The 27387-nt window shown below is 35.6% G+C and overlaps 1 protein-coding gene across 1 annotated transcript in view; it reads right to left on the bottom strand.

The window, feature by feature from the left end:
• Positions 1 to 27387, bottom strand: part of Sema1a (semaphorin 1a) — a 500910-nt gene that overhangs the window by 82052 nt on the left and 391471 nt on the right. The window contains exons 6-7 of the mRNA XM_081745959.1: positions 20535 to 20639; positions 8094 to 8182 (exon numbers count right to left, since the gene is read on the bottom strand). Of these exons, the coding sequence (XP_081602085.1) occupies positions 8094 to 8182; positions 20535 to 20639 (194 nt within the window). The remainder of the gene's footprint in view (positions 1 to 8093; positions 8183 to 20534; positions 20640 to 27387) is intronic.

Here is a 27387-nt window from a genome sequence, read left to right as displayed (position 1 = left end):
CTCGTTCTGTTTGAAACTGTTGAGTACTTTAAACTATTAATTAAATATACTTAAAAAAATTACATCTTATTATATATATATATATATATATATATATATATATATATATATATATGTATATATATATATATATATATATATATATATATATATATATATATATATTTGGTCTAGGAATTAATTCGTGCGGTTGGTACGCACACATTGAAGCTGTAGTACAAACACAAAATACATAAATACCTTAAGAAAAATATTGTCCATCGCTAGCCACCACTTTCGCCCATCTGTCAGGCAATGTACGGATTCCGTGGCGAAAGAAGTCCTCATCCTTGGAAGCGATCCAGTCAGAGACCCATGTTTCGATATCTTCTGAAGAAGTAAACCGCTGTCCAATCAAATCGTTGTTCATGCAATCGAACAAGTAGTACTCCGAAGGAGCAACGTCTGGTGAATACGGCGGGTGGGGCAAAACTTCCCATCCGACATTTTCTAAATAGGTTTTGACCGGTTTTGCGACATGTGGGCGAGCGTTATCATGTTGAACAATAAGTTTATCATGTCTGTTCTCCCATTCTGGTCGTGTTCTGGCCAGAGCTTGCTTCAAACGCATTAATTGTCGTCGATAACGTTCTCCATTCATAGTTTCACCCGGTTGCAGCAGCTCATAGTACACTACACCTTTCATATCCCACCATATGCACAGCATAACCTTTGCACAGTGAATATCTCGTTTTGGTTGTGATGGACCTGGTTCACCTGGTTTCACCCAGGCCTTTTTTCGTTTAGGGTTCTCGTAATGGATCCACTTCTCATCACCCGTAATAATTCGATGCAGAAACCCCTTTCTGCTCTGTCGTTGAAGCAGCAATTCGCAAATGGTTTTTCGTCTTTCAACGTCTCTGTCTTTCAATTTATGTGGAACCCAATGTGACATCTTTTGAATCATTCCCATGGCTTTCAAGCGTTTGGAGACTGTTGTTTGATCAACGCCTAATGCTGCTGCAAGTTGTTCCTGCGTTTGACACGAATCCTGCTCGATGAATGCTGTCAATTCTTCGTCTTGAAATTTTTTTGGCTGTCCAGCTCGCTCTTGGTCTGCCAAGCCGAAATCACCACTTCTAAACCGTGCAAACCACTTCTGACACGTTCGCTCAGCTAGAGCATGGTCACCATACACTTCCACCAAAATACGATGACTTTCAGTCGCACTTTTCTGCATGTTAAAGTAATGCAGCAGGACACCCCGCAAAAACACTTTATCAGGCACAAATTGCGCCATGTTCACTTAACTACAAACTGGTGTTGTTGACGCTTTAATCCACTGCCCTATACTACGAACGATACGCGATGACAGGGGTTTGCAACACATGTGTGGATACACGGAACTGTGGGACGCTCCGTTCGTTGCGCCATCTCTTGTCCACCCGCACGAATTAATTCCTAGACCAAATATATTATATATATATATATATATATATATATATATATATATATATATATATATATATATATATATATATATATAGTAAACGATTGCTATTTTAGAACATAACTGTACCAAATGAAATATATTAGTATTTTTTTGAATCCTCTACAAGCTGCTATAGAACCTTCTTAAGTCATGGTATCAAATCAAAGAGGTCTTGAATGTGTTACTATTATATCGCCTGCCAGGGTGTTACTAACCGGGTAACGGTTGATTGGTAGTGACTGACGAACTACACTGACAGACAAGGTGCTGACAGACCATATTCAAGACGGTCGAACGGTCAGGCCAGGAAAGCAGTAGTACCTGTTGTGCTGCGAAGAATCCTTGCTATCCATTTCATAAACATAGACCCCTGTCTTTGCGGTGATGCTCTGACGTTCACTCAAAATTTATATTGTATTGTCGTACCTCGTTAGAATTGTTGGAATGTTGTCTTTTCATTACTTAAGATATAAAAATTTTCTTTGAACTAGATAATGAGAAAATAATAGGAATTAATAATGAAAAAATGCGTATTTTATCGTACTTTTCTGGTAGATTAATGTTTATACGACTATATGTCGGAAAGAGATCACGTGAAATAATTTCCTGTGCACAATATGTAGGTGCATCTATTTCCTGTAAGTTCTGAAAATTTAATTACTCAACACATAGTAATTTTCTTGTTATTCAGTAAAAAGTGAGACATCATTATCTCTGAATTGCTGCGGTGTATTATCATTTTGAAAAAAAAAAAATTTTTTTAGAAAGATGTTAAAGTAACTTTTTCAACCAAAATGTTTCGATTTGTTTTAAAAGATAAACAATGACAAAATGATTTTCTTTGCTCTGCGCCCTTCGCTATCGCAGTTTATACGGAGTGCTACGTTGCCACATTTTCCTGGCGCGTATACACTCACAGCCCGACGGGTATTTAAACTTATTACGCACAATGTTCTGCACATTGCAGAGGTATTTTTTAAAATTTCATATCTCCAAAGATTTTAAACCAATTTCTGAGAAATTAACAGGGTATACAGTAAACGTACCAATTGTTTAAAATTAGAAAAACGAACTTGTCTGAATTTGCATGTGATGGTCCTCGAAAATTAAATTATTGCTTCTTGTCATTTGTTTCACTTACTTCACACAATACAAAATACACTTGCATCGAGACAAATACACTCACAAAGTTTTTTATATGATACAATCTTAGTTGATATATAATACTGAGTCTATATTTCAGAGCAAATCTGTTTTCAGATCTAGGAGTCCCAGTACTTCGCTTTAGTGTTGTAAATTTTGAAGCACTTTCCCACGCAAAGTTCAACTTCATATATCAGACAATAAACGCTAGTATTAAAAAAAAATCCTTTCACCGTGTGGACGCTACGCACTTTGCATCTCCTTTGTCCTACTCTATTAGGATTTGCGGATATTGGGGAAACTCTGTATGGGTAATGGTCCCTTTCTACCAGCCTTCCACCGGGTGAAGACTGGGATGGTTCCTGTACTTCCATGCCTGCTGGTTGCAGCAGTTTTTCTGCTACGTTCGCATAAAAAGTTCGAAGTACGATATGTTTTCCTGCTTTCTTCCTGTACAGTATGTGAGCACTGACATGTGATAAGTCAAACAACATTAAAAATAGCTTCTTCCACCATTTGACACATATACTAGTAGCTCTTGCATAGTTGATTTGTAAAAATCGCGTATAGCTGGCTTCCGTACAAGGCACATGTGAATAATTAGTGTAAAATTTTCTTGTTTTCGACTGAAGTGACACGCTCTCACTTAGAAAACAAAGATTTTTGTTTTAGTAATTTTTCTTTTTCTCAATCTGCTGTTTGCGTATTGATTCATTTATTTTTCTACTATTCTCGGTGGAAGCTAATGTGATTTGGATTCTACGTTAATCAGTAGGTCCACGTCTCATATAGCCTCGCTGATGAATGGCCGTTAAGCTAAAAAATCAACATTTTTTTTAACTATAAAACTTCGTCGGTAAAAACAGCTTAAACACTTTATAAGGGGAATACTCTGTAGATAGACAAGCATTTTGAGCAATTCCCGGGTCACGATTAAACAGGGGTTTTGCATTCATCTGAATTTTATCGCTCCAAGCTACATCAGAATCTGCCTTCAAATAGGAACGACGCATTTTTCTCCCTTCTCGGCGCAACCTCAGGTTCACTCGAAACAGAGTTGCTATCTTGTTCACTCCCGGATACGCCACTGAGCACAGAATAATCAATGTCTTTACTATTCATTACTATCTAACTCATAACCGTCTGAGTCGGAGTCATTCATCAGTTCTGCAATTTCATTATCGCTCAAAATTTTGCCTCTTGTTTCTGTAATACCGCCGCTCCATATTTTTTTCAATAAAAAAGCACAAGAAATACTCAGGAAAATATAAATGCACGTTCGCCCGTCTCAATGCAATGAACACATGTGATACGAGTGCATTTTTTGATGCCTACGAACCGAAAGGAAGTGTTGAAAAAGTAATCAGTGCGACGGGACGTGATTAGACGCAAAAACAGCCCATTGCATAATTTTCTTTTGCTGAAAGAAAACAAATGACCCATGTTTCTCTGTTACATTCGGCAGGGGAATTGATCGCAGAACAACTTGGGTGAACACGAGTGTATGGGTGTTGCCAGGGCTACATTTCTGTTTTTCTTAACTTTAACATGTTCGTAACATGGAAAGTATGTATACTGATAGATCTTGAGGTAGAAATGGAGCCATTGTTAAGTGTCCAGGAAGACAGCTGGAGCAGCGATAAATCAACAAGTGACGGAAGTGAACGAGAAGTTGATTAATATATTTTTGGATGTGTTACTTCAACGTTTTATTTGAGATACGTATATGCATTGTTATTTTTAATATGTTGTGAAAGGTTATGAAATCTTAAATACTTTTTTCCCATTACATTCTTATGAAGTAGGCTCCACGCTACAAGCTTCCTGAACGCGACAACAAAGCACGACAGCGTTGCCGCACTTCCAGTTACTGTATGCTGTTTCTTTATATAAGCGCGGGGAATTTAAAGGCTCGACTGCAACATGGTTCTTCGCTTAACGAATAGAATATGTTGGATTAAACATTAAAAAAAAACTACCAACTTTCCTTTTTCGTTAATAGTTTCAAATATTTTGAACACTATAGTTCCAAATTTTCGAACTTTGTTTTGTACGTTTCTCTACCTACCACGGTAACGGAAATCAGAGCGTCATACATTTATTTTCATTACACAAAAAGTATCAAATGAAGAAAATTGGACTTTTCACAACTTACAGCTAATGGATGCATCTACATATTCTACACAGGAAATTATTACACGTGATCTTCTTTCCGAAATATAGTTCTATAAACATTGATTTACTCCCCCCCCCAAAAAAAAAGTACGATAAAATACGCACTTTTTCATTAATTCCTATTTTTTTTTCTCACTACACAGTACAAAGAAAATTTTTGTCTTAAGTATTGAAAAGACAACACTCCAGCAATTCCAACGAGGTACGACAATGCAATATAAGTTTTGAGTGAACGTCACGGCAGCACTGCGAAGCCATGGGCCTATCTTTATGAAATGGATAGTAGGCAACTCTGGCAACATGTTGCAATATAATACCTCGAGCGTGTTGAATGATGCTTATGACTTCTGCCTCTATAACATTCATGAAGTAGCAGTTACTCTAAGGGAGGAAGCAATTCCTAGCAGCTGATAATGTCGACTGTGTTCCACACAATCACGTCTATTGTTCATTCAGTGTAACCCTTTATAATACAATCTGAAACGGGGTTCTTCTAATGTGTATGCAACTACCACTATAGTATAAGTTAAAGCGGAAGTTGCTCGTCACAGATACTAACTTATCTGGTAGGACTGGAGAAGACCATGGAAGAACCTGTCAGTACAGTGAGCTAAGGAACTCGAACCTGAGATCTCTCACTTGTGAAAGAAGATTCCTGACTACTGCTGTATCAATTGAGTATTAAACATAAAAACTCCTTCTTACCTGTTTTGAACAGGTTTTCTCAATCAACTTCATATCACGGCACACCGTCCATCACATCTTGCCAGCAACCCTCAAAAATAACTTCCGGTTTGTAATAAGCGTTTAAATTTTTGCTGCTTATCACTTATACTTGTAGCTGTATCTGCATGTAAACCTTATACAGGAATAGAAACCCCGCTTTAGAACATACTGAAGGCACTATTAGCAACACTTAACTATCAAACCTCAAACAACTCTTCAACCATGGGGTTTCAGATTCAATTCCCCGTGGGGGGAACACTGAAATTTGAATGTATTACGCTGGTTCGGATTCCACCTTAAACTGTAGGTCTACGCTTCATAAGCCTCAGTGTTGACAAGGATCACTGAACTTCAAAAAACAACAACAACTTTTCGGCGATGGGTAAACAGAAAAGAAGAAATGGAAAAAGAGAAGTATGAGTAAATAGTTCGATCCTGTGTCATTAACAGTTTTTTGAACATTTCAAATATTGAAGTATTCAAGATGACTGACAGTGACACACAACCGAACTACAATCTGAAGATTTCTTTTCTTTTCGTTTTTTAAAAATTTTCTTCCATCTTTCTTCTATTCTCCGTCTTTGTATATTTCGCCGATGAGCTGTTCACTGTTTGAAAGCTAAGTTTGTGATTAGTACGTTCAGTATATGTGAGGATCCTAAGCAATAACGTACGTTCTTTTGTATCCTGTTTATATACATATAATATCACGCATAGAGTCCTATTTTTATAATTTTAACAATTGTAATGATATTTGTACTTCCTTTTTTTCAATTATAATCAAAAGAGTTAAAGTTACTTACTAAGGTGCAGATTTAATATGACAAAGTTAACATTTTCTGATACTAGCTCGTTAGTGAATAAAATAAAATTAGATTAAAGAAATAAATCTTAGTTTATCGTTGGACAGTTATTCCTTTTAGGTTAAAAATACAAATTAATATCTACCTTATTCTCATTTGTTTCAAACAGTCGTAATCATTTAAAGTTGAAGCGAACCAGATCATAAGATTTTTCGATATATATTTATATGTTTACTGAAAATATCTTTCCAATTCAGTTCTCTACGTCAAATAAGTCTTACAACTTGATTTATCGCCGCTATCGAGTGACTACTACATCTCTTTTCGGTGCGTGTGGTTTAAACTTCCATCCCTAGCAAATGATTTAGATTTAGATCTCACGTTAAAATATTTAACAAATCACATACGGGTTCCCACTTATTTGCTCAGCACAAATTCCCTGAGTTTTCTAGGTTTTCCAAGTCACGATTTATAACTTCCTAAGTTATATATGATGTAAAAAAATAATATATTTTTCCCGATTAGGGGGTTCCTAATCTATTATGAATGTACACGTATATATATTGTGTGTGTGTGTGTGTTACGTAGAGAAATTTAGCGCAACAAACTAATTTATTTTATACAATACCATATAGCCGGACAACACACAAAGAGAAGTCCAGCAGACTTACAACTTTCAAGTATTTTTTTTTTAAGTCAGAACAGGAAATCGGTAAAAATCTGTTCTTAAAATTCCCTGACTTCTCCAAGTTTTCTCACCTTTTCATGAAATTCACAAACTTTTCCGGAACTTTTTACGCGTAAGTTGAATTCCCTGACTTTTCCAGTATCTCCAGATTGGTGGAAACCCTGTCATGGTCTTCGTATCAAAAAAGTTAAGACTTCAACAGAACTAATAAATAAAAACTACTTAACATGCTATTGGAAGACCGTTTGCTCATTAAAAAATCTCACTTACTAGTACTGCGAGAATTATACCTAAAGGGAAACTTTATCATACATAGAGGAATCTTGAGAAGTTTTAGTAGAAATTTGTAGAATCACTGAACTAACTAACAGGACAGGAGGCAAAATACGTCATCTGACCAGCAATATATTTATGTGATACAAAAACCCACCAAATTAGAGAAACATATTTACTTTTCTAAGTAACTCATTACGGTACTTGTCTCTAGTAACTCAAATACGTTTGCTTTGATTACGTAGAAAGTTCACTTTTATGTAAAGTTTGTCATATAATAATAATAATAATAATAATAATAATAATAATAATAATAATAATAATAATAATAATAATAATAATAATAGTAGTAGTAGTAATAATAATAATAATAATAAAAGAAGAAGAAATATTTATACTTTCAAATCTAAACTTCAATCTAAAAACTTATACATTTCAAAGGACTTATCGACTAACCTTCCAATGTTTCTATTCCAATTATCAATAATTTGCATTTGTATATGGCATTATATCATATAACAAATGGTTGGATGTAAATACAAACATACTGTCAAAGGAAACAGAGTTATCAAGTTACGATAACTCTTGTCTTTGATCAATCTGCGAATGTATAGTATAAATAAGCTAGAGAGAACAGTATACAACACAATCAGATAATTGTCCCAAATATAATCTAATTTTTAACTTCTGATTTATTGGTATTTTGTCTTTTCCGATGATTAGTCGAAATTCGTTCTTTATCACGACACATTCGCACACACACATACAAAAAAAAAATAATACTTTAATGCTACAATAAATAAATGAAACTTACCTTCCCACAATTGATGTATTCAACAGCTGTTTCTCGGAACAGGAAATATACAAAGTCTCCGTATGCCATGGAGTTTACGAAGTTGGGAGCTGGAAAGAAATGAAATGAATATAATGCAGGATGAATATATATTTTTAATAGTATTAGAATGAAGATCTAACATAGCAAAAGAAAGCGTACTTGAAATCTCCATTATGCATCATCAAACTATTGAAGGATTATACGAGAATTATTTTGTACGTAAAGTTCGTTTTGTAATAAAACGAACCCAAAAGCATGGTTTTATAATCTGAACTTACATACGATTCTCTATTTTCTATGACATTTACTTGCCAGCTTAAACGTTTACCGTGGGGAACAACGAGATTTTGAATACCCTCTTCATAGAACTCTGTCCCTTGTATAGCCACTTATTCACGGTCGCTTTCATCAGTATCTCAACTCTTGCTGTCCAGGAAGATCTTCAGATAATGGAAGAAGGTAGTAGCTAGAAGCAAGGTCTGGATCGTATGGCGGATGATCGAATTACTTCTGCGTTTCGTCATGGACTTTTTCCCGATCGTTCTCCAGCAATCTGACATTTTCGCTTATTATTATTACTAATTGCATTTGCCACCAAACACCTCACGTATCTGGCGATGAATATTCGCAGCTGTCATGTTTCTAGCCGGAACCGGATGATCGTATTTCACAGTCGGTGGGCCACTCGATTTTCTTAAAATGTTAACCTCAAATTACGAAGCGTATAGACTGATTCCGTGAATGCAAATGACGTCTGATTGTACGCAAGGGATTCCGGGAGCCTGCGTGAATATTCATTCTCAAGGGCACGCGAGATTTCAAACAGTATTCATGAACCTTACTTTAAAAATAATCCTTGTACAATATCTCTCTTTCGCACTAACTTTTTAACAAGTTAATTTTTGATTAAAACAGTTATAACAAATCAAGAGTTATAACGTAATTATCAAACGATCACTATGTGTATATTCAAGTGTGAGCATGTTCTGTGTGTAAGTATTTTCCTCAAAGCAAGTAGGGAAATACAAGGACTGAGTGAGCGTTCTTTTTGCTAGAACTGGGACTACTTTAGTGTGGCTGGGACTGGTATCAATGTTTTTGTGTGTGTTTTGATTAAGAGTTGTTCACTGAGTGAATTTACTGAGTATTAAGGTGTTGAGATGAATCGCAAATTAATAGAGGAATATGTTTTCATGCTACAAGCTTGGTGGAAACACAACAAAAACAATGGGATGACAGCATATTTCAGAAGATTTCCAGGTGTGAAACCACAATCACGTCAAGTCATGAGAAATTCGAACGAACGATTCGAGGCTAAGGTTCTGTGTATGATCTACCACGAAGTATACGAAATGAAAGAGATACTCAACGTGTTGCTCAGAGTTGTTTATCTAGCCCGAAGAAGTCTACCACCAAGAAGGCGCGCACCTGATCTGAGAATGACACGTACCTCTTTAAGGATCATGTTATTTATTTACTTATTTAACAATCACCAGATACAGCTCAGAGGCCATTTTATACTGGATATCTAACAACAATAATAATAGAAAGGATTTGGGAAGGCATCAGCCAGGGCCTGTTTAGTAGGTACCAGTACTATCCGGCAGTTACCTGACAGGACTAAGGAAAACCCGTCAAGATGGTCGGTAGCGGGAATCGAACCCGCGACCTCCCGAATGCGAAGCCAACACTCTACCACTTGAGCTACTTTGCTTGGTAAAGTATTTGAAAATGAAACCTTACCAGTCAAGCTTCTGCAAGAATGTGACGACCAGGACCGGCGTGTTGAGTACTGTGAATGGTTTCTCATTCGGAATGAAGCTGACAGACTTCTGGAAACGAAGTTTGTGGACAGATGAGGTTTTATTCAAGATGAAGATCGCGTAAACAGACAGAATTGTGTTTATAGGAGTGAAACCAATTCACGCGAAATTATGACAGAAGAGCTAAACGTCCCTGGTATCACATTTGGGGTGGTATTTGCAGTGGTGGTGTCATAGTACGATACTTTTTTTTGAAGTAATTGTTTTACCAGTAATACATTCTTTTAGATCCTGCAGGCAGTTGTCATTCTAAAACTTAAAAATAACCCTCATTACAAAAACATTCAGTTCACGTGGCAACACAATGGAGCAGTGCCTCACTTTGGTCTCGTGAGGAATTTATCAGGGAAAAATATCTTTTTATTCTCTTCTCTTAACCTTCAATATGTTCCTATTTATTAGTGAAAATATTTAATTCTCATAATTCTAAACCCAATAAATACTTCCTTACTTAAGCCTTGACAATATTGTCAATGAAAATCAATGTTTAATATATATATATATATATTTTTTTTTACAACGATCTACAATAATTTGTGTTCAAAGGGGTTAGTACCTTTTTAGTTTATTAGTAAACTTATTCTGCCATAGTTTGAAAAAGAAAAAGTTTACTACGTGCCATGTGATAACGTTTTACAGTGAAAATCAACCATGAAAATGTTCAGTTTCGCGAAAATTCTTCTAATTTTCCCTCAGTAAGTTTCGGATGGTTTCAGCTTATCTTGACAATTCTGAAGCTTCGCTGCAAGTCATTATAGTATACCGAGATTTAGAAACAAAATAATTTGGAACGCCGGTTCAGAAGGAAGCGCTGTCACAAGTAAATTGTAACGCCTTGTCACTTTAACTCAAGTCTGTTGCTTACTTTCTATAAAAACGGAAACGTCAAACAATATTTAGGTACGTGTTTAAAATATTAGTAAACACGGAAGACTCCTACAAAAAGGCATATACATCAGTTCAGTGAAGGGAATTGAATTTGAAGTTAACAAAATTCATGAATATAAATTAAGATAATTTTCATTGACGAGAGAGAAAGAGAGAGAGAGAAATAGAGAGAGAGAGAGAGAGATGGAGATTAATATATTTCTAGCAGACAGATGTGAAACTTTTAGTGAACAAGCTTAGGGAGCAGAAGTTCCACAATGTGAAAGCAACTTGAATATATGGCATGATAATGTGATGATTTGGAAATGTATGTTGATTTGAGAAAGGCAACAATAATAGATAAAATATGTTTGCTGCGCGTTATACAACCAAGGAAATTCTAATAATAAATTAAGTGTACGTTGGAAAAAAAAAAAAAAAAAAAGAACTACAATCATTGAACGGGAATCTGTTCAAAGATAAAACATATAAATCGTGAGGTCTTATTAAGCTCAACAAAATAATATGGATTAGTATAAATAAATCTCCATGTGTAGTTATCGAGAAAAACTATTTCCTTTCTAAAGCTAAAATTGAGACTGGACAACCATGGTACTTAAGAGCCTGACTTACTAAAAATTATACAAAAAATTTACAATTTTTCTTTTGCTTGTTTATTCATGAGTGAAAGGAGATAATGAAATACAACTTACTACAACCATAGATAATGTTATTCTACAACAGAAAATATGAACCTGAAGGATTTTCAGTGTTGCCATCCACAGAAATTACAGTGTTGCCAGAAAACAATGCCTCTAAAATCTAAGTTAAGAAAGCGACTAGAGGAACAATCTCAACTGCATTTGGTTACGTGTCATGTTATTTTGGTCTCTTGTGAACTACTTTTTAAATAACATAATTATTTAGTTTTAATAACGGTATGTTAAAACTATTTTGTTTATTACAAAATAAATACAACTTTTATTTAAAAAAAAGTAGTTCGCAGGAAAGCAAAACAACATGACACGTAACCAAATGCAGTTGAGTTCGTTCCTCTACTCGCTTTCTTAACTTAGATTTTAGGAGCATTGTTTTTCTGGCAACACTGTAATTTCTATGGATGGCAACACTGAAAATTCCTCAAGTTCATATATTCTGTTGTAGAATAACATTTCTATGATTATGGTAACTTGCATTTCATTATCTCCTTCGAAAAACAAGCAAAAGAAAAAAATGGTAAATTTTGTATTGTTTTTAGTAAGGCAGGCTCTTAAGTTATTAAAGGCGAATATGATACTGAAGTATACCCTCTTCAAACCTTTCGTTATGATAACAATACAAACTTCAATTTTTGTTTAACTATTATCAGTTTAGACACATGATACATAAATCAATTCATAGATCACATTAAGATAAACAAAATAACATACTTGAGGGCAAGGGCGCCGATCTCGGGGGCCCGGGCCCCCCAAAGCTCATGTGGCCCCCTCATTGTATTTATGAATATACAATATTTGGCATAATTTGAATGCAATTTGTCTTAAAATCCTCTTATATGCCTTCTGCATCTGAATGCCCCCCCCCCCCCCGAAGTTTACAGAGAAATCGGCGCCATTGTTTGAGGGTAAATTCTCATGCGTAACTTCCGAGAAACATGAACTTTTATGGTGCTAAAACGTGTGTCGCTTGTTGTCAGTAAAAAATGATACATTTTGTTCTGTTGGAACAGACTGTTTATTTATTTATATCGGTTATATCTATTTTATTTGCTTCTCCTGACGGTCACATACCTATTCCTAACAATGACACAGATTATAATGGTAAATGAAAGAAGTTTTATTACCAAATAATCTAAAATAAACAAGACCTTTTCAAAGGAATTTCATCCCTTCCAAAAATTGGACAGGTTAAGAAAGTTATACCTTCTCTGTAGCAAACAATATGCAGATATTAGAAAATTTCTTTATAGGATCACTGGATAGGCAGGCCGGACCTAAACTTCCGAAAAATTTCAAATGCCATAAATATGAATGGACGGCAAATAAATGATACAGAAAATCATGGTGAACATGTTGATTCGGTTAAAGTAAATAGTGTTCCATATTAATTCAGAAATTGTTAGTCATTGGTGTTACTCCATTGTTAATCAATTAGAAAGCAACTTAAAAGGTACAGGAATTCAGTCGAGAAAGCAAGAAATAAAATTGGGAATCAGTGAGGTCATTACGCAATACTCAGCTGATCGTGCGCCATCTAGCCAGCCATAACTCTATTTCGGCTATAGCCCTAATGAATTTAATTTAATGACATTCCTTATATTTTTAAAAATATGAAAAAGTACCTAAATAGCTCTATCCAAAAGTGACTGTAACTTAACTTCTTTAATGAGGTTAAGTCTTAAGACACGATAGAAGACAACACTTAATCAGGCAGAGCGCCTTTAGACGCACTTAAAAAAAAAAAAATAAATAAAATAAAATAATAATAATAATAATAATAATAATAATAATAATAATAATAATAATAATAATAATAATAATAATAATAATAAAAATTCTCCGTCTTCATGGAGTACGTCCAGAAACGCAATCTTTAGGGTCTATGCTCGGCATGGTTCAGTCATTTATTATCCACTTCACTTTATCTCTAAACGCTGATAGAAGTACGTGTACCTAAAGCACGCTCATTTACTGTTGGCCTATCAACGATTCTATTCTTATGCAAAATCGCTCACTACATTTAATTACTACAAAACAACCATACAAAACTATGACTTTATTATACATATATGACAAAAAGTATAGCATAGATTATCTAATAATATTGCAATCGAGTATGCTTAATGAAACACTTTGTAATTGGAATGTTATTTTAAGCATGTGCAATGATTATAGCACCAATTCAACTATGTGATCTGCTTTTTCCAGCTGCAAGTACTTCGCAGGACATAAGACTATTAAAATGAACGTGTATAATTTGCTCCTTTTTGTACGAGAGTGGGATTGGTGCATCATTTGCCAATCGTATATTTGTGAACAATGGAAGGATACAAATATTGTTCATTTATCACCGTTTAGAGGTCAGGTTGAACAGATAACAGTGTCTTTTCTTTTTTACCTTGGTAGTCAACGTAGCAGAGATATGAGCGCAGTACAAGAATTAAGAACGAAATTATAACCTTAACTGATAGTGAATTTGTTGGATAAATGCACTGCAAGAGCGAAAAAGAACGCCTCTAATATATAAACTTGAAATCAAAGTTGACAGAAAAAGAACTAAGCAGGTAGAATAATTGTATGCGAAGAGGATGCTCATACAAGAAGCCACCAATTGCACTGTGAATATACTAGTACAAATGAAACAGTATCTTTTAAGTGACGAACGTGTGTGCTTTCTGTGTGCGCGGTCCTGGATTTGACCCTCGACTAGGATACCTGCCTTCAACATAATTCTGAATGTAGTTTGGACGCATTTTAAGTTTCGTCTCATACAGTATTGATGTTGAAAACAAGCGTCTTGCGCTACAAACACAACCAGGAGGATGTCATAATAACGCTTTATTTTAAACGTTTGTGGCAGTCACTGTTTGCGGTGACTTATTGTATTACACCTGGAAATTAGTCTCTCCCTCTCTAAATCTTGAAAATTGTATGAGACCAAAAGGATTAAGGTTTATCATAAAATCAAAAGGCCACTTTTCTGTGAATTTGATAAATACATTGCTCACAAGATAAATATAATTATTAACATTCATGCCAAAATATTTTGGTTTGTTTTAAATTGCTTCCGACTATATTACAAGCTCCGCCTCTCTAGCTTTGTGAGACGGCGGTATGATGCTACAGTGATAGAACGATCAGCTCTGCAGGAGAACCTATTTCGATCGTAGGCTGTGTGAGTATGTAGTGAACACCATCGTGCTCTTGGATTTTCTCGGAGTTCTCTCATTTCCCCACACATTTTGTTTGTTCTGAATAATTTTCATGTTCTGAACTATCGTATACGTACCGGTACTTGATTACAAAGTGATTTTCGTGGCCTTTTAAATATATATGGTATGTGAAAAGGCCAGTTTAAAAGAGGCCAAACTGTGGGTGCGCAGTTAGTTGGAGCAAGTGTATCTAAGTGGCCAGTGCGTTAAGTTGTCCAAGGTGATGACAGTATACAGAACTCATGGCCAAACAAATTCGGCGAAGAATAATACGTAGAAGCGACGGAAGAGACGCCTCAGTGACAGGAACGCAGAGCTCAAGGAAATTGTCATTAGGAACTGTGGAGCGAGTGCGAAAATAGTGACTTGCAATCAACATTTAGAAAACAATCTAGTGTGACAATTACATTGCGAGGTGAGTAACGTACTGCTAATAATGATTTAACGTAAAGAAAATGATGTCGGGAAAATTCAAAATGGACCATCGAGGATTGAAAACATGTAATAAGGTCCGATGAGTCTTCTTTCAGCTTATTTCCAACAACAGGCCGTGTTTATGTATAGCGGATGTCCGAAGATAACTATTACTTACCGTTAAGCACACTGTTGAAAGCGTATCAAAGCTTTGTAGCTATCAACTGCTTTCGCAAACAACCATATGCAAGCTATATGAAAACATTTATACTCGAATACACATACCGAACTTTGCCTTTTTTCTAGATACTAAAATTCTGGAGCACCGAAAGCTATGTTTAATTTGTCCAATCTTCCTGAACTAAGATTCAATATAATATTTTTATATTGCATGGAGAATCACTCCAATACATGACTTTTAGCTTCAGAATTATTACTTTTAACATCCTTAAACTATCGATACGATATTTTGAACTTTTTACATGTCTCGAAGAGTTTGAACAACTCCTTGAATTCCGTATCTCGAACGTGTCCATTGCTTATTAAGTTTAGTAACGCCAATATTTGACTTTGCATTCAATATTATTTTGCAAATACCTTCAACAAAATATCTCTATCATCTCTAAAGTGTTTTCTATAGTTTTTCTATTGCGGAGAAGATACGGCCGTGACATCTAAGTTAACCTCTTTAAAACATTTCTTCTAGCCTTTAGTTACTCAAATACATTAAAACAGTGATTTTTATTACTTTATAAAGTTTTCTTCTTTTTGTATCTGCTGATTGAACGCGAACTGCCTTTTAAGTTAGGATGTTATATTAGTTCTAGTTACAATATCTACAATGAAGTTTCCCATCAGGACCTTGATTTAAGGAACATGTCAAGTTAATATTGATGTTCAATACCGAAACGGAAAATTTCCAAGTCATCTATTTTATTTCATTCAAATACTTAAATTAAACAAATGTCATTACAATTGACATCAGAAATAATAATAATAAAAAAACACTACCTTATTAGGGAATGAATGATTGTTTCTTGAAAATTAATAATAATAATAATAATAATAATAATAATAATAATAATAATAATAATAATAATAATATCATTTTACGGTGTGAAAGCAAGATTTCCAAACTATACGAATTCAATATTCAAACTTGAAGCAGTGCATCTATAAAGAACCCAGAAAGTTCTATCACTTTTTCACCCACTACCTTCGAAGATCAATATCTCACCTAAGACGTACCTGGAAGATAAAAAAAAAAGTCCTTATCAGCATCAACGACCTTCTGCCAACGCTCTGGAAAGTCATGGATTCCATCGCGGTAGAACTTGGTGAGCCGTGAAGCGAAGAAGGTATCAAGTGCATTTTGCACATCTACTAGGGATTTGAACTGGCGTCTTCTAAATTGATTGTCCAAGGAATGGAACAGGTGATAATCGGACAGTGCAATGTCCGGGGAGTATGGCGGATGCAATAATGTTTCCCATCCAAGACGTAGAATGGTGTCCTGGGTCATCCTAGCTACATGGGGATTAGCGTAGTCCTGTAACAGGAGGACCCTTTTGCGATTCAGAACTGGCTCCAGAGTTTTTCTTGAACACAGCTCAACTGCTGACAAACCACAGTTTCACTGATGCTCTGACCAGCTGGTAGCAGTTCCCGGTGCACGATGCAGCGAGCAGTCAACAAACACACAGGAGGACCTTCTTCTGGTTCAGTGCTGGTTTCGGTTGTTTTGGAACCGGTTCATGGGATGCTAACCAACGATGACGGCGCCGTGGACCCACTTCTCATTACATGCCAACACCCTGTCCAGAAATGGCTCCTTCCTCAGACGAGACAGCAATGAAACACAGGTGTCTGCTCGCGTTGCCTTCTGGACCGGAGTCTAATCATGTGAACACATCGATCAAACCTATAGTGCTTTCCAAGTTGATGGGAGTGCTGCCAAATGGTTTCTCCACTCACACAGAACTGCAGTCCCAGTTCCTTACATGTCTGGCCACTGGTCGCTTCAATTTCTGCCTGAAGACCTTTATTTTGTACATGTTGGTCTTCCGGCACGTGGTGCATATTCGAATGTTTTAACAAGTTTAAAAGAACTTTGATGAACCACCACTGCACTGTTCGCGTAGTCACGACACCCTAACAAAAGGTCTTACATATCTTCCGTCCCGCTATAACGGCTTTTGACTCCAGTTTGAACTTGTACAGCATAGCCTACATGCTCTTATGAAGCTCTGTGGAGGTCCCATGTTTACTCTGTCCTTACACACGTCAGACTGAAACTGCCACGGTATAGCTGAACTGTCACAACCAAGTAGTATGTTGGATATATCCACACCAATAAGTGACCTTCGCCTTATCTCCATTCGCATTCAACTCACGGTGTGAGGGCTAATGGAACACAGACCTCCACAAAAAATGACAGAACTTTCTTGGTTACCTTGATATAAGTACTGCCTGTAATAAAGTAATAACGATCAAAGATAGAACCTGTTCCTCAGACGCTGAATCCACATCACCAAGACATCGCTTGCATTTCCTTACTGTTTCTTTTCTATGGCGATAAAGATTGAAACCAAAAATCGTTTATTTCAACCACAACAGGTTTGAATAGACGGTTAAGGAAGGAGACAGAATATATTACTAGAACGCTGAATCAATAGCAAGAAGCCGGTTCTTGGTATCTCTTACAGTTTTTGGACTAGTACTTGTTGACAGACGGACGGACGGACGGACAAAATTTTACTATAAGATTTCCTACACTTATACATAACATAGTTTAGAAATCTAAAATAATAATAATATCATGTTTATTTCTGTGCAATGAACAGCCTAGTGGCAAAAATACAGCACTTTATCAGATAAAAATAAACACACACAATGTAACTCACAATATATTGTAACCTATTGAAACAACAAGTAATAATAAACTGTAATATCACATTAAATAATAATTCCTTGTCAAATTAATACCAAATATTTTTTTAGTCTCAAAATAGATACATTATTAAAAATATTACAAATTATGTTTGTTGAAATTTAAAATTTGTTTTTGTACTGATACGTGAGTTTTCGACTTGATATGATTTGATAATAGTTTAGCATCTCTTTAGCAGCAAGGCTATATGAGACGTGGACATACAGATTAATGTGGGATCCAAACCACATGAGATCTCGCTAGGAATCGAATCCGTGTCTCCCATATAAGTGAGTTTCGTTTCATAGTGTGAAACTACGACAGACTTCCAAACTATCGGAATTCAACACTCTAGCTTGAAGTAATACATCTATACCTGCTTTTTGCAATCAATTGATAAGATCGAAGATCTGTTCCTCGGATGCTGAATCCATGTGAAGAAGCCACTACTCGCAATGTTTTACTGTTGTTGTATGAGGATAAAGGTTGAAACCGGAATTCGTTAATCTGAACCAATTCCGGATTTAAGAGATGGTTAGGGGAAGAGATACATTCTACCCTTGGGAAACTGAATCGATTGTAAAAGACTGCCTCTCGATACCCCTTGCCGTTTTTCCTATCTGGAAATCCGTATTAAAACCAGATGTATTAGTAAATTTCAACCACTCTTAGTTTTGGTAGAATATTGCGGGTTGTGACAGTACGTTCTTGTAACACTGAATCGATTTCAGACAACCACTTGTCGCTATCTATTACCATTAGAGTTCTATAGCGGTATGTACCGAAACCAGAAATGACCAACTTGAATCAGAATGGTTTGAATAGGGGGTTAATAAAGAAGACGGAATCTATTCTTGGCACAATTAATCGATTGCAGAAAACTGCATCTCGATATCTCTTACGGTTCTTACTTTGTGAAAATCAGTATTGAAACCGGAAGTAATATTAAAAAAGCACTTTCAGTTTTTACAGAGTATTCGGGATAGTCATCGTAAGTTGTCTTAAGACGCTGAATCATTTACTAAAAACCGCTTCTCGCTATCTGCTATCGTTTTTATTGTATGGCGATAAACGTTGAAACCGGAAATGACTAATCTGAAAAACTTTTAGTTTGAATAGAGAGTTAACGGAGGAAATTGAACCTATTCTTGGGACGCTCAATCAACTGGATAAAAATGCATTTCAATATCTCTTACTCTTTTTGTTTCCAGAAATCAGAACTGGAACCGGAACTAGCCGTAAATTTCAACCATTTCCGGTTTGAATTAGGGATGGCCAGAACCGGTTTTCGGTTCTGAACGGACCCGATTCTATAAGATCCGACTGCGGAACCGATTTTTCGGATCCAGGTCTGAAACCGGTTCTGAAAACCGGATCTCCAAGAACCGGTTCCGCCGAAACCTAAACTTTGTGGTCATCCCTAGTTTGAATAGAGTCTTAACGAAGTATATGAAATATATTCTTGGGACGCTGAATCGATTGAACAAAACCTGAATCTTGATGTTATCCTTACTGATTTAGCTCTGATACCTATCGACAGACAGATGGGCGGACGGGCAAAGCTGTTCTATAATACTTCCGACACTTACGCAAAGCATAGTTTCAAATGTCATAAAAATGGAAGTTTCAAATTATATAAAAACAACTGGCCATTCTTCTTAAAATTACAAATTTTAGATTCAAGGGAATTAATGTTAATCCATTTCTGATATTATACATTGACAGTCTTATACCTATATTTTTTATGTAGGCAGTATTCATCATGATATATATTGTCAAATATTTTCTAAATAAAATCTTTTCAATAAGTTCTTTTCTGTCACTTAATGCCTGTAATCCCCAAAATTGATTCAAGTACTACGTGAATAGTACTCTACATTCATTTTACGACCTTGTACCCTAATAAAGTATTTTTGGACTGATACAATGTTGTTTCCCAATGTTGTACATATGATATTCCAAATAACTACAGCAAACTCTAGTATTGATCTTGCAGCAAGTATCTTGTATAAATATACATATGAGCTGGCATTTTTAAGCTCAGGCCATTGTCTAAAAATGAACTCTTATTATTCTTTTAGTCCCCTGGACTATATCATTAATATCAAAGCTAAATTTCATATTTCTGTCGAACACTATGCCTATCAATAATAATAATAATAATAATAATAATAATAATAATAATAATAATAATAATAATAATAATAATAATAATAATAATAATCTGGCACTCATTATCGAACCGTGTTCATACCTATTTAATCTGAATACTTCTTATTCTACCTCTGTATCTACGTATAAACTTAAATAAAAATAAAATCTGGCCAAAAGCAAACACTTACTACTAACGAACCTATGTTACAGTTTCGGCAACACATCATTACCTTTATCAGACAAATTACCACCAGAAAATGGTCAGATTTTATTTTTATCTATCCAAGTGAATGTGTGCTTACCGTTGAGACTCATGGAGTCATATTGTTCAGTTTGTAAAGATTCTCTGTAGATCATGGGATCCATTCCAGAAAAATCAGCAACGGTCCCCGTGTAAAGAAATCCATCTGAAACAATGAAGAGAAATCAATAAATACTATTTGAATTTAATCTAAAGAAAATATTATTTTAAATAAAATCATTATAGATTATTTTTCATGTAAAAAAAATAATTAACGAAATTTTAAAACTTTCGCACATGATATTACGTAGGAAAACAAGAAATAGAAGTTGTACACAGTCGTACAGAAAGAAAAAAAAATAAAGACTCAATTTACTCCAAACGGAAATTAATTTCGTAACTTCTTCCATTCCCTTATTCGAAGCTGTTCAAAACATAAAGTTTTCATCCTAATAGATTGATAACCCACGCAATAGGAATGATTATTAGGTAGCTAACCAACAAGGGAAATTATATTATTTCAGAATAAACGAACACGAAGGACGAAAGCACAATCGAAACAATATAGTGGTTTTCAAGAGCAACCTATTTGAAGAAATAAAGATATATTACTCAAACAATGAAAAAAAAAATCAAATTATTCTGATAGAAATCTCGGTAGCAAAATGTAACAAATTATAACAGAAAAGGGCAAGATAAAAGTAAATTTCAGGCATTACTTTCCAAACAGGTTCTACTACTCATATCCTATGCTTTACATAATAATTATAATAATAATACGCAAAGTGTATAAAAAATTCTAACACTGTATGATACTATTCACTTTTCTTTGCAGGGTCTCTACTGGTTCGCATCGATGCTACCAAATTCCTGAAATATGTCCCAAGATCTGTGGCCATTTCTGGGGAGATCTGGTCATGTTGCAATGTAATCCTGAAAATCGTAAACATCTCATGGCTTAGTAGAATAAATACGGTCTTTGACCAGACTTCGCAACCAAAAATCATATGGACATAAGATTGAGTGAATATGCTGGGCAAGTTCGAGATCCTCCTCTTAAATATCACCTTAGAAATATTGGGCCTTATGCAGAGTCGTTTTGACGTCTGATTAACATCTTACTACGAGGTTGACTAACGGATGGTTATCAAAATTGTATTCAGAGTCTCTGATTAGGACGTAGTATTGGATGAAGTTAATCACATGTGACTAATTAATCTAGAGCAGAGCCTAATCTTTTACCCACGATTTAGCGTGCGACACAACATTTCGTATTTCATAATTCATGTATTTTCATTTTTACAGACTACGCATGCGCTCATCCAATTTTCCGTAGGTGCCACATTTATTTTACTCACTGTTGCATTGGGGTTCTATAAGTTAATCATACCCAAATCATCATTTTAGTTGTACTAAAAGTAGACTCTGAATACCAAAAAGTGCACCTTCCTTAGGAAAGATTTAGTATGCTAACCAACTGGTCTGTGACTAACCTTCGATTAACGAATTCTCTCTGAATACCGCCCATTATGTATAGGTAAGCACAGATATTTTAAGCAAAGTGCAGCGGAACATCATTCAGCTGACAATATCCACACTACAAGATTTGGATTAGTAAATTGTTTTCCGTACATGTCTCGATCAGAAGCAGAACATCATTACCAGTATTTGTGTCATGTACGGGTTTATGTCCTGTTGCAGTATATACGGATCTTAGGACTGGATGTTTCGTGGTGGGCACTACGTACGGCTTCTATGTTCCTGTGATGATATGTTTGTTTACATCTTCTTTGATATAAACGATCGCCAAGCACTGAAGACCATTAGATGAGTACTGTTAGGTTCCAAATTCTGTATATTTATAACAATATTATAGGTATTAACACGATTATACATGGATAAAGCCTGTATAATCTTCACATGATATGGACACAACCCGAGGTCATGACTCAAAATCCTCTACACGGTTGGAAGAATGGAAACTTTAAATCGGATTGTTTGGTTGATTTCTTTGGTATTTCAGAAGACTATATATAACCTTCTATGTATGTCCTCAAAGGATCAGTCTGTTCGTGGACAGCCCCATAGGATCAGTATGTTAAACGTTAAGCTTAAAGGTTAACATATTAAAAGTTGAAGTTAAACGTTAACATATTAAATTTAATTAGAGGTTAAATTTCAACCTATTAAACGTTAATTTGAAATTAAACGTTAGCTAGGGTCAAAGTAAAATACAATCGTCAGAATTTTACTTGGTGAATGATTTTCTTGTAAGATATAGACAAAAACTTTAACGAAATACACTGAAGAAATTCTGTCTTACGGGAACTAATATTGTTCGTCTACCGACGATAATCATGCTAACTGACTGAACAGAATTACGACATAGTGGTCCCCTGCGTAGCGTAGTTGCCTCCTTTTGGTGGGAGTGACTCGGATACAACTCCCAGTGGGGACAGTCGATCGAAAAAGTATAAAAACCTTTCATAGGTTTTCCTCATTCACACCAGGCAAATACCGGGATGGTATCCAACATAATGGTCCCAGGTTGCTTACTTCCTTGCCCGCTCTTTCCTTTCATCCCAATTCCCTGGATAGTGTGATCGCGGGAATCATCTCTCATACGTGAACGGTTAGGGTTGCCATTCGTCCCGGATAATCCGGGACCATCACGGAATCGAGATCTGCATCCCGGCGTCCCAAAAATACTTCTCGGAACCCTTAAATGTTCCGGATTTCAGCGAAGAAGAAATGAAGGGAATACTATAGTTTGCTTTTATTTTTTCACAGGATTAGGTATATAATTATTCTCCGCTTATGGGTAAATCATTTGTTTACGTTTGCTTAACTAGGGAGGAGAATGTCTACTAAAATGACCAAAACATGTGATTACGTAATACTGTACTTTAACAAGTCTATCTAATGGAAAAAAGTAAATTAGTATATAACACTTCTTTTCATTTTAAGCATTTCAAAGATTCTCGTAATTTAGTAGCGTCCAGGATTTTCCTTCTTAAAAAATGGTAACCCTATGAACGGGCTAACATGGCCGTAAATGATGAAAGTCCAGAAAGCTACTTCCTAAACTCTAGTACTTATGAAATTTACTTACATATAACATTTTTATCTGAAATGTCAATATTTGATAATTAAAGCAATGGTAACTGAACAAAAAAAAAAAAAAAAAAAAAAAAGTCGAAAAATGGGGGAAGAGTAGACAGGTAGGTACCCAGATTACTAAAGGCGTGAAGTTAAAACGTAAAATTAAAGCATAATTATGGGGTGAAACCTGAAGCACGTAGCAGTACTAAACGTGAGTTTTTGCAGGAGAAAAAAGGATTATATTCCACGAAAACAAAAATTAACTCTACAAACAATCGACACAAAGTAACTAGATACACACCAAGTATGCGTACCGAGAAGAGTGGAGAAAATAACTGGGATTGAGTATAAAAATAACCAGTAAAAGTTAAAAAAGTGGAAGGAATGAGTAATTATCGGTTTTAGTTAAAAAGAAAACTTGGTTAGAGATCTGTTTCAGAAAAAAAAAATGTCCCGACAGGAATGTAATAAAGGTAAGCTGGACAGATAAGATGATCATAACAATTTCAAGGCATTAAAAGAAAAAAGAAGGTAATTCTTACAAATAAATTAAAGGAAAACCGTAATATGTGATATCTTGGTTAGAAACAAGCAGCACGTTAGTAATAGTGGGATATTTATTATTATTACTTGTTAGTTTGTTTGTTAAAATTTATCCTCCCTATCAAGCACCAAGGCTATGTAAGGCGGGTACTTACAGTAAGTTTAAAATTGAATCCGAACGACCGTAATTCCTTTGATGTCCTCGCACCGGGTGCAACATGCACTAGTCACTAGCTGAGCATTGAGGGCATTATTATTATTATTACTAGCTGAACTTGCGCTGTCTACTCAGTGCATCGTTCTGTTATGACCAAGGATCTCCTACTCACTGTGCACGTCTCCTTACTCACACAAGTAAATGATAGGAGACTCACAAAGGAACTGAATTGCTATGTATGAGTGAGTTATTGGAGTGAGTTTGTAGCAAATCTGTACAAGTAACACGATATAAAATGGAATTTTTTTGTCTAATAAATCCATATACGTCCGAGCACGTCTCATTGTGTCTCTTGAGGCCTTTAAAGTTCCCAGCACGCAATAGGTTTTTACCATTCAGTTTTAAGCAAAGGGCCTGCAATGACTGTCAAAGCGCCATATGTAACTTCTCTACTGGTTGCCTAACACAGTAGTTTCGGCTTGCAACAATGTTAATCTTATGGGCTCAAAACGGCCCCTAAAATGTTGAACAGAACAATAGCAACAAGGTTTTTGAAAATTTGAATGAAAACTGCACAATCTACACAAAATTTGGAATCGATCAGTGAAAACCACACGTTTCTAGCACCTGCGGTTTTCGAGATCTCAATGTCGAAAGGATTGGAGACAAATATATAAACTTTTCTTTGGAGATAAACATATAAACCTAGCATTTTAATATATAGACTAGCTGAACCTGCGCTCTCTACACAGCGCATCATTCACATATGAGCATGAATCTCCTTGTTATTCATCACATCTGTCCACGTCCGTTTACAGACACAAATGAAAGACGTCTTGATAAAAATTGGCAAGAGATACCGTAGAGATATTTTTTTATTACTTTTTCAATATCTCGCAACCGTTTGCACGATTTGAGCCTACTTCCGGTTGGAGTTTTTAATTCATGTAAGATCAATGTTTTCTTTCTTCTTGCATACAGTATGTAATAAGCAAATACATTACACACACAATTAATTATAATGTCAGTGATATATGGTGTTCATTGGGTAAAACACTCCAAGTGGAGAAATATTATCCTTCGTTTTTCATTATCATTTGGCCATGAAACAAACGCCTGGGAGGTTTGCAACCCCCATACAATTATGTGGTGTTGCAATGTATAAAGCGTAGGATATGATGCTTTAGTTTTTTTTCTTTCTAATGTTAACATTTCCAGTGTACCCGTAAAAATGTAATAAAGAAATAATGGCCATGTTTTTTAAATACTCAATTAGAACTGGACAATCTACATAAAATTTGCAATCGATCAGTGAAAACGTCATCTTTCTAGAGCCTGTAGTTTCCGAGATCTCATTGTCGAAAGGATTGGCCACAAACGTATAGTTTGAAAGAACTCCAAAGATGGCAGCACAATTCATTTGCAATGATTTTGGAAAAGGCTTATTAAAATACAAAGGCTTTGAACAATAATTTAAACAATAAACTTTATGAAAAACGTCTATTTAAATAATTTATTTAAAGTACACATGATATTTAAAAAATTGTCTTCGTTAAACGTGAAATCACAAATAACCGTAAATCAAAGGTTTGAAATCCAAAGTTATAAGTTGAATTTCGGGCCCTTTTCTTTCAGCTCCGTACAACTACTATCAATTCCTGTAATCATTTCCAGCGCACTAGTCTCCGCTTTGACAAGGCAAACTGGGCTCAGTATCAAGCTCATCTAATGACAGCTATAGAGCCATTAGAAACACCCACCACGGAAGATGAACTCTATGCTCGTATCGACACTATCACAACTACAATCCAGGAGGCAAGTTCTCTCTTCATACCAGTTTCTACCTCCATACCGTACCAGCCTGCATTACCTCCGCAATACCTTACATTCGTTACCCGCTCTCGACAATTTTATCGAGATTATCGAAGGACTGGCAATCCTGAATCATTTCGTCATTATCAACAACTTCAGCGGATGGTCAGAAACTACATATGTGCTTACAAACTACGCTGTTGGGTTAAAACATGCAATTCATTATCTGATACCAATCATCCCACAAAGTATTGGAAACGTTTTAACACTCTTTGTGGAAAGTACACAAAAACACCTTACCCACTATTACAAGGGGAATCTCGAATTCAATCAGATACAGACAAAGCCAACGCTTTCGCTGATTTTCTTCAAACAATATTCACACCTGACAGGTCTCCTCCTACTTATCGCCATCCAGCAGACGCAGTCAATACGTCATCTCCTTCGTTACAACCTCATCTACACCATACCCTTCCACTTAACCTTTACACGACGAAGTTGGTCGTTTTCGACCAATAGCGATTTTGGCTGAAAATACGGTTTGGTCCTTTTCGACCAAAAGAATTATTCAGACCAATAACTAATGTAGCACTGGCTATCCTGCTTCAAACCTTCCGCTGCTAGCATCTGTGTGTTCTAAAACGATCAAAGAAACACGTGACTGAAATATGGTTCACCAGTTGTAACCCAAACAAACCATAAAATTGGTTACTTTTAATCCCTTTATTTTTTTTTTCATTTCTTCACGTTGACTTTTGTGACCGCTTGTTTATCAATTATTTCTGCTGACACGAGGAGATTGTTTCTCTTGTGAGGAACTCAGCTTACACTTCGAGGTGTTTATTACCAATGATGTTGATGAGATAAGGGAAAATGTGTGTGCGTGAATGCGTTTGTGTGTGTGTGAGAGTGTTTCTGTCCAGACAGTCCACACTCTATCCCTTTGCGTGTTTCATGGTACATTGCGTTATAACTCTCCTATTTGAGCTTTTTCGTCCGGGTTTTTTTTGTTTTTCGAGTCAAGAGGCATTGTAGAAGACCTTACGTATGGTTTCACACCTTCCTGCGTCGAGACATAGGAGGTGATGACGTCATAATTCTCAAATATATATATATTTTCTTTTATTAAGCCTATGTTCATTATTTTTTGGCGGGCTTATTTTTGCACGTAGAAGATTGAAATTTTGCACAAACATTCACTCCACCGAGTAGTATTTAACAGATTTTTTTTTTAGATTTCTGCGTTAAAACAGGGGGGGATCCAGAGAGGGAAAAAGTTGAAAAAAGGGATATTTTTATC

This window comes from Thermobia domestica, chromosome 2 (assembly GCF_964235325.1).
Source record: "Thermobia domestica chromosome 2, izTheDome1.hap1.1, whole genome shotgun sequence".
Lineage (NCBI taxonomy): Eukaryota > Metazoa > Arthropoda > Insecta > Zygentoma > Lepismatidae > Thermobia > Thermobia domestica.
This window is presented reverse-complemented; position numbering and strand designations above follow the sequence as displayed.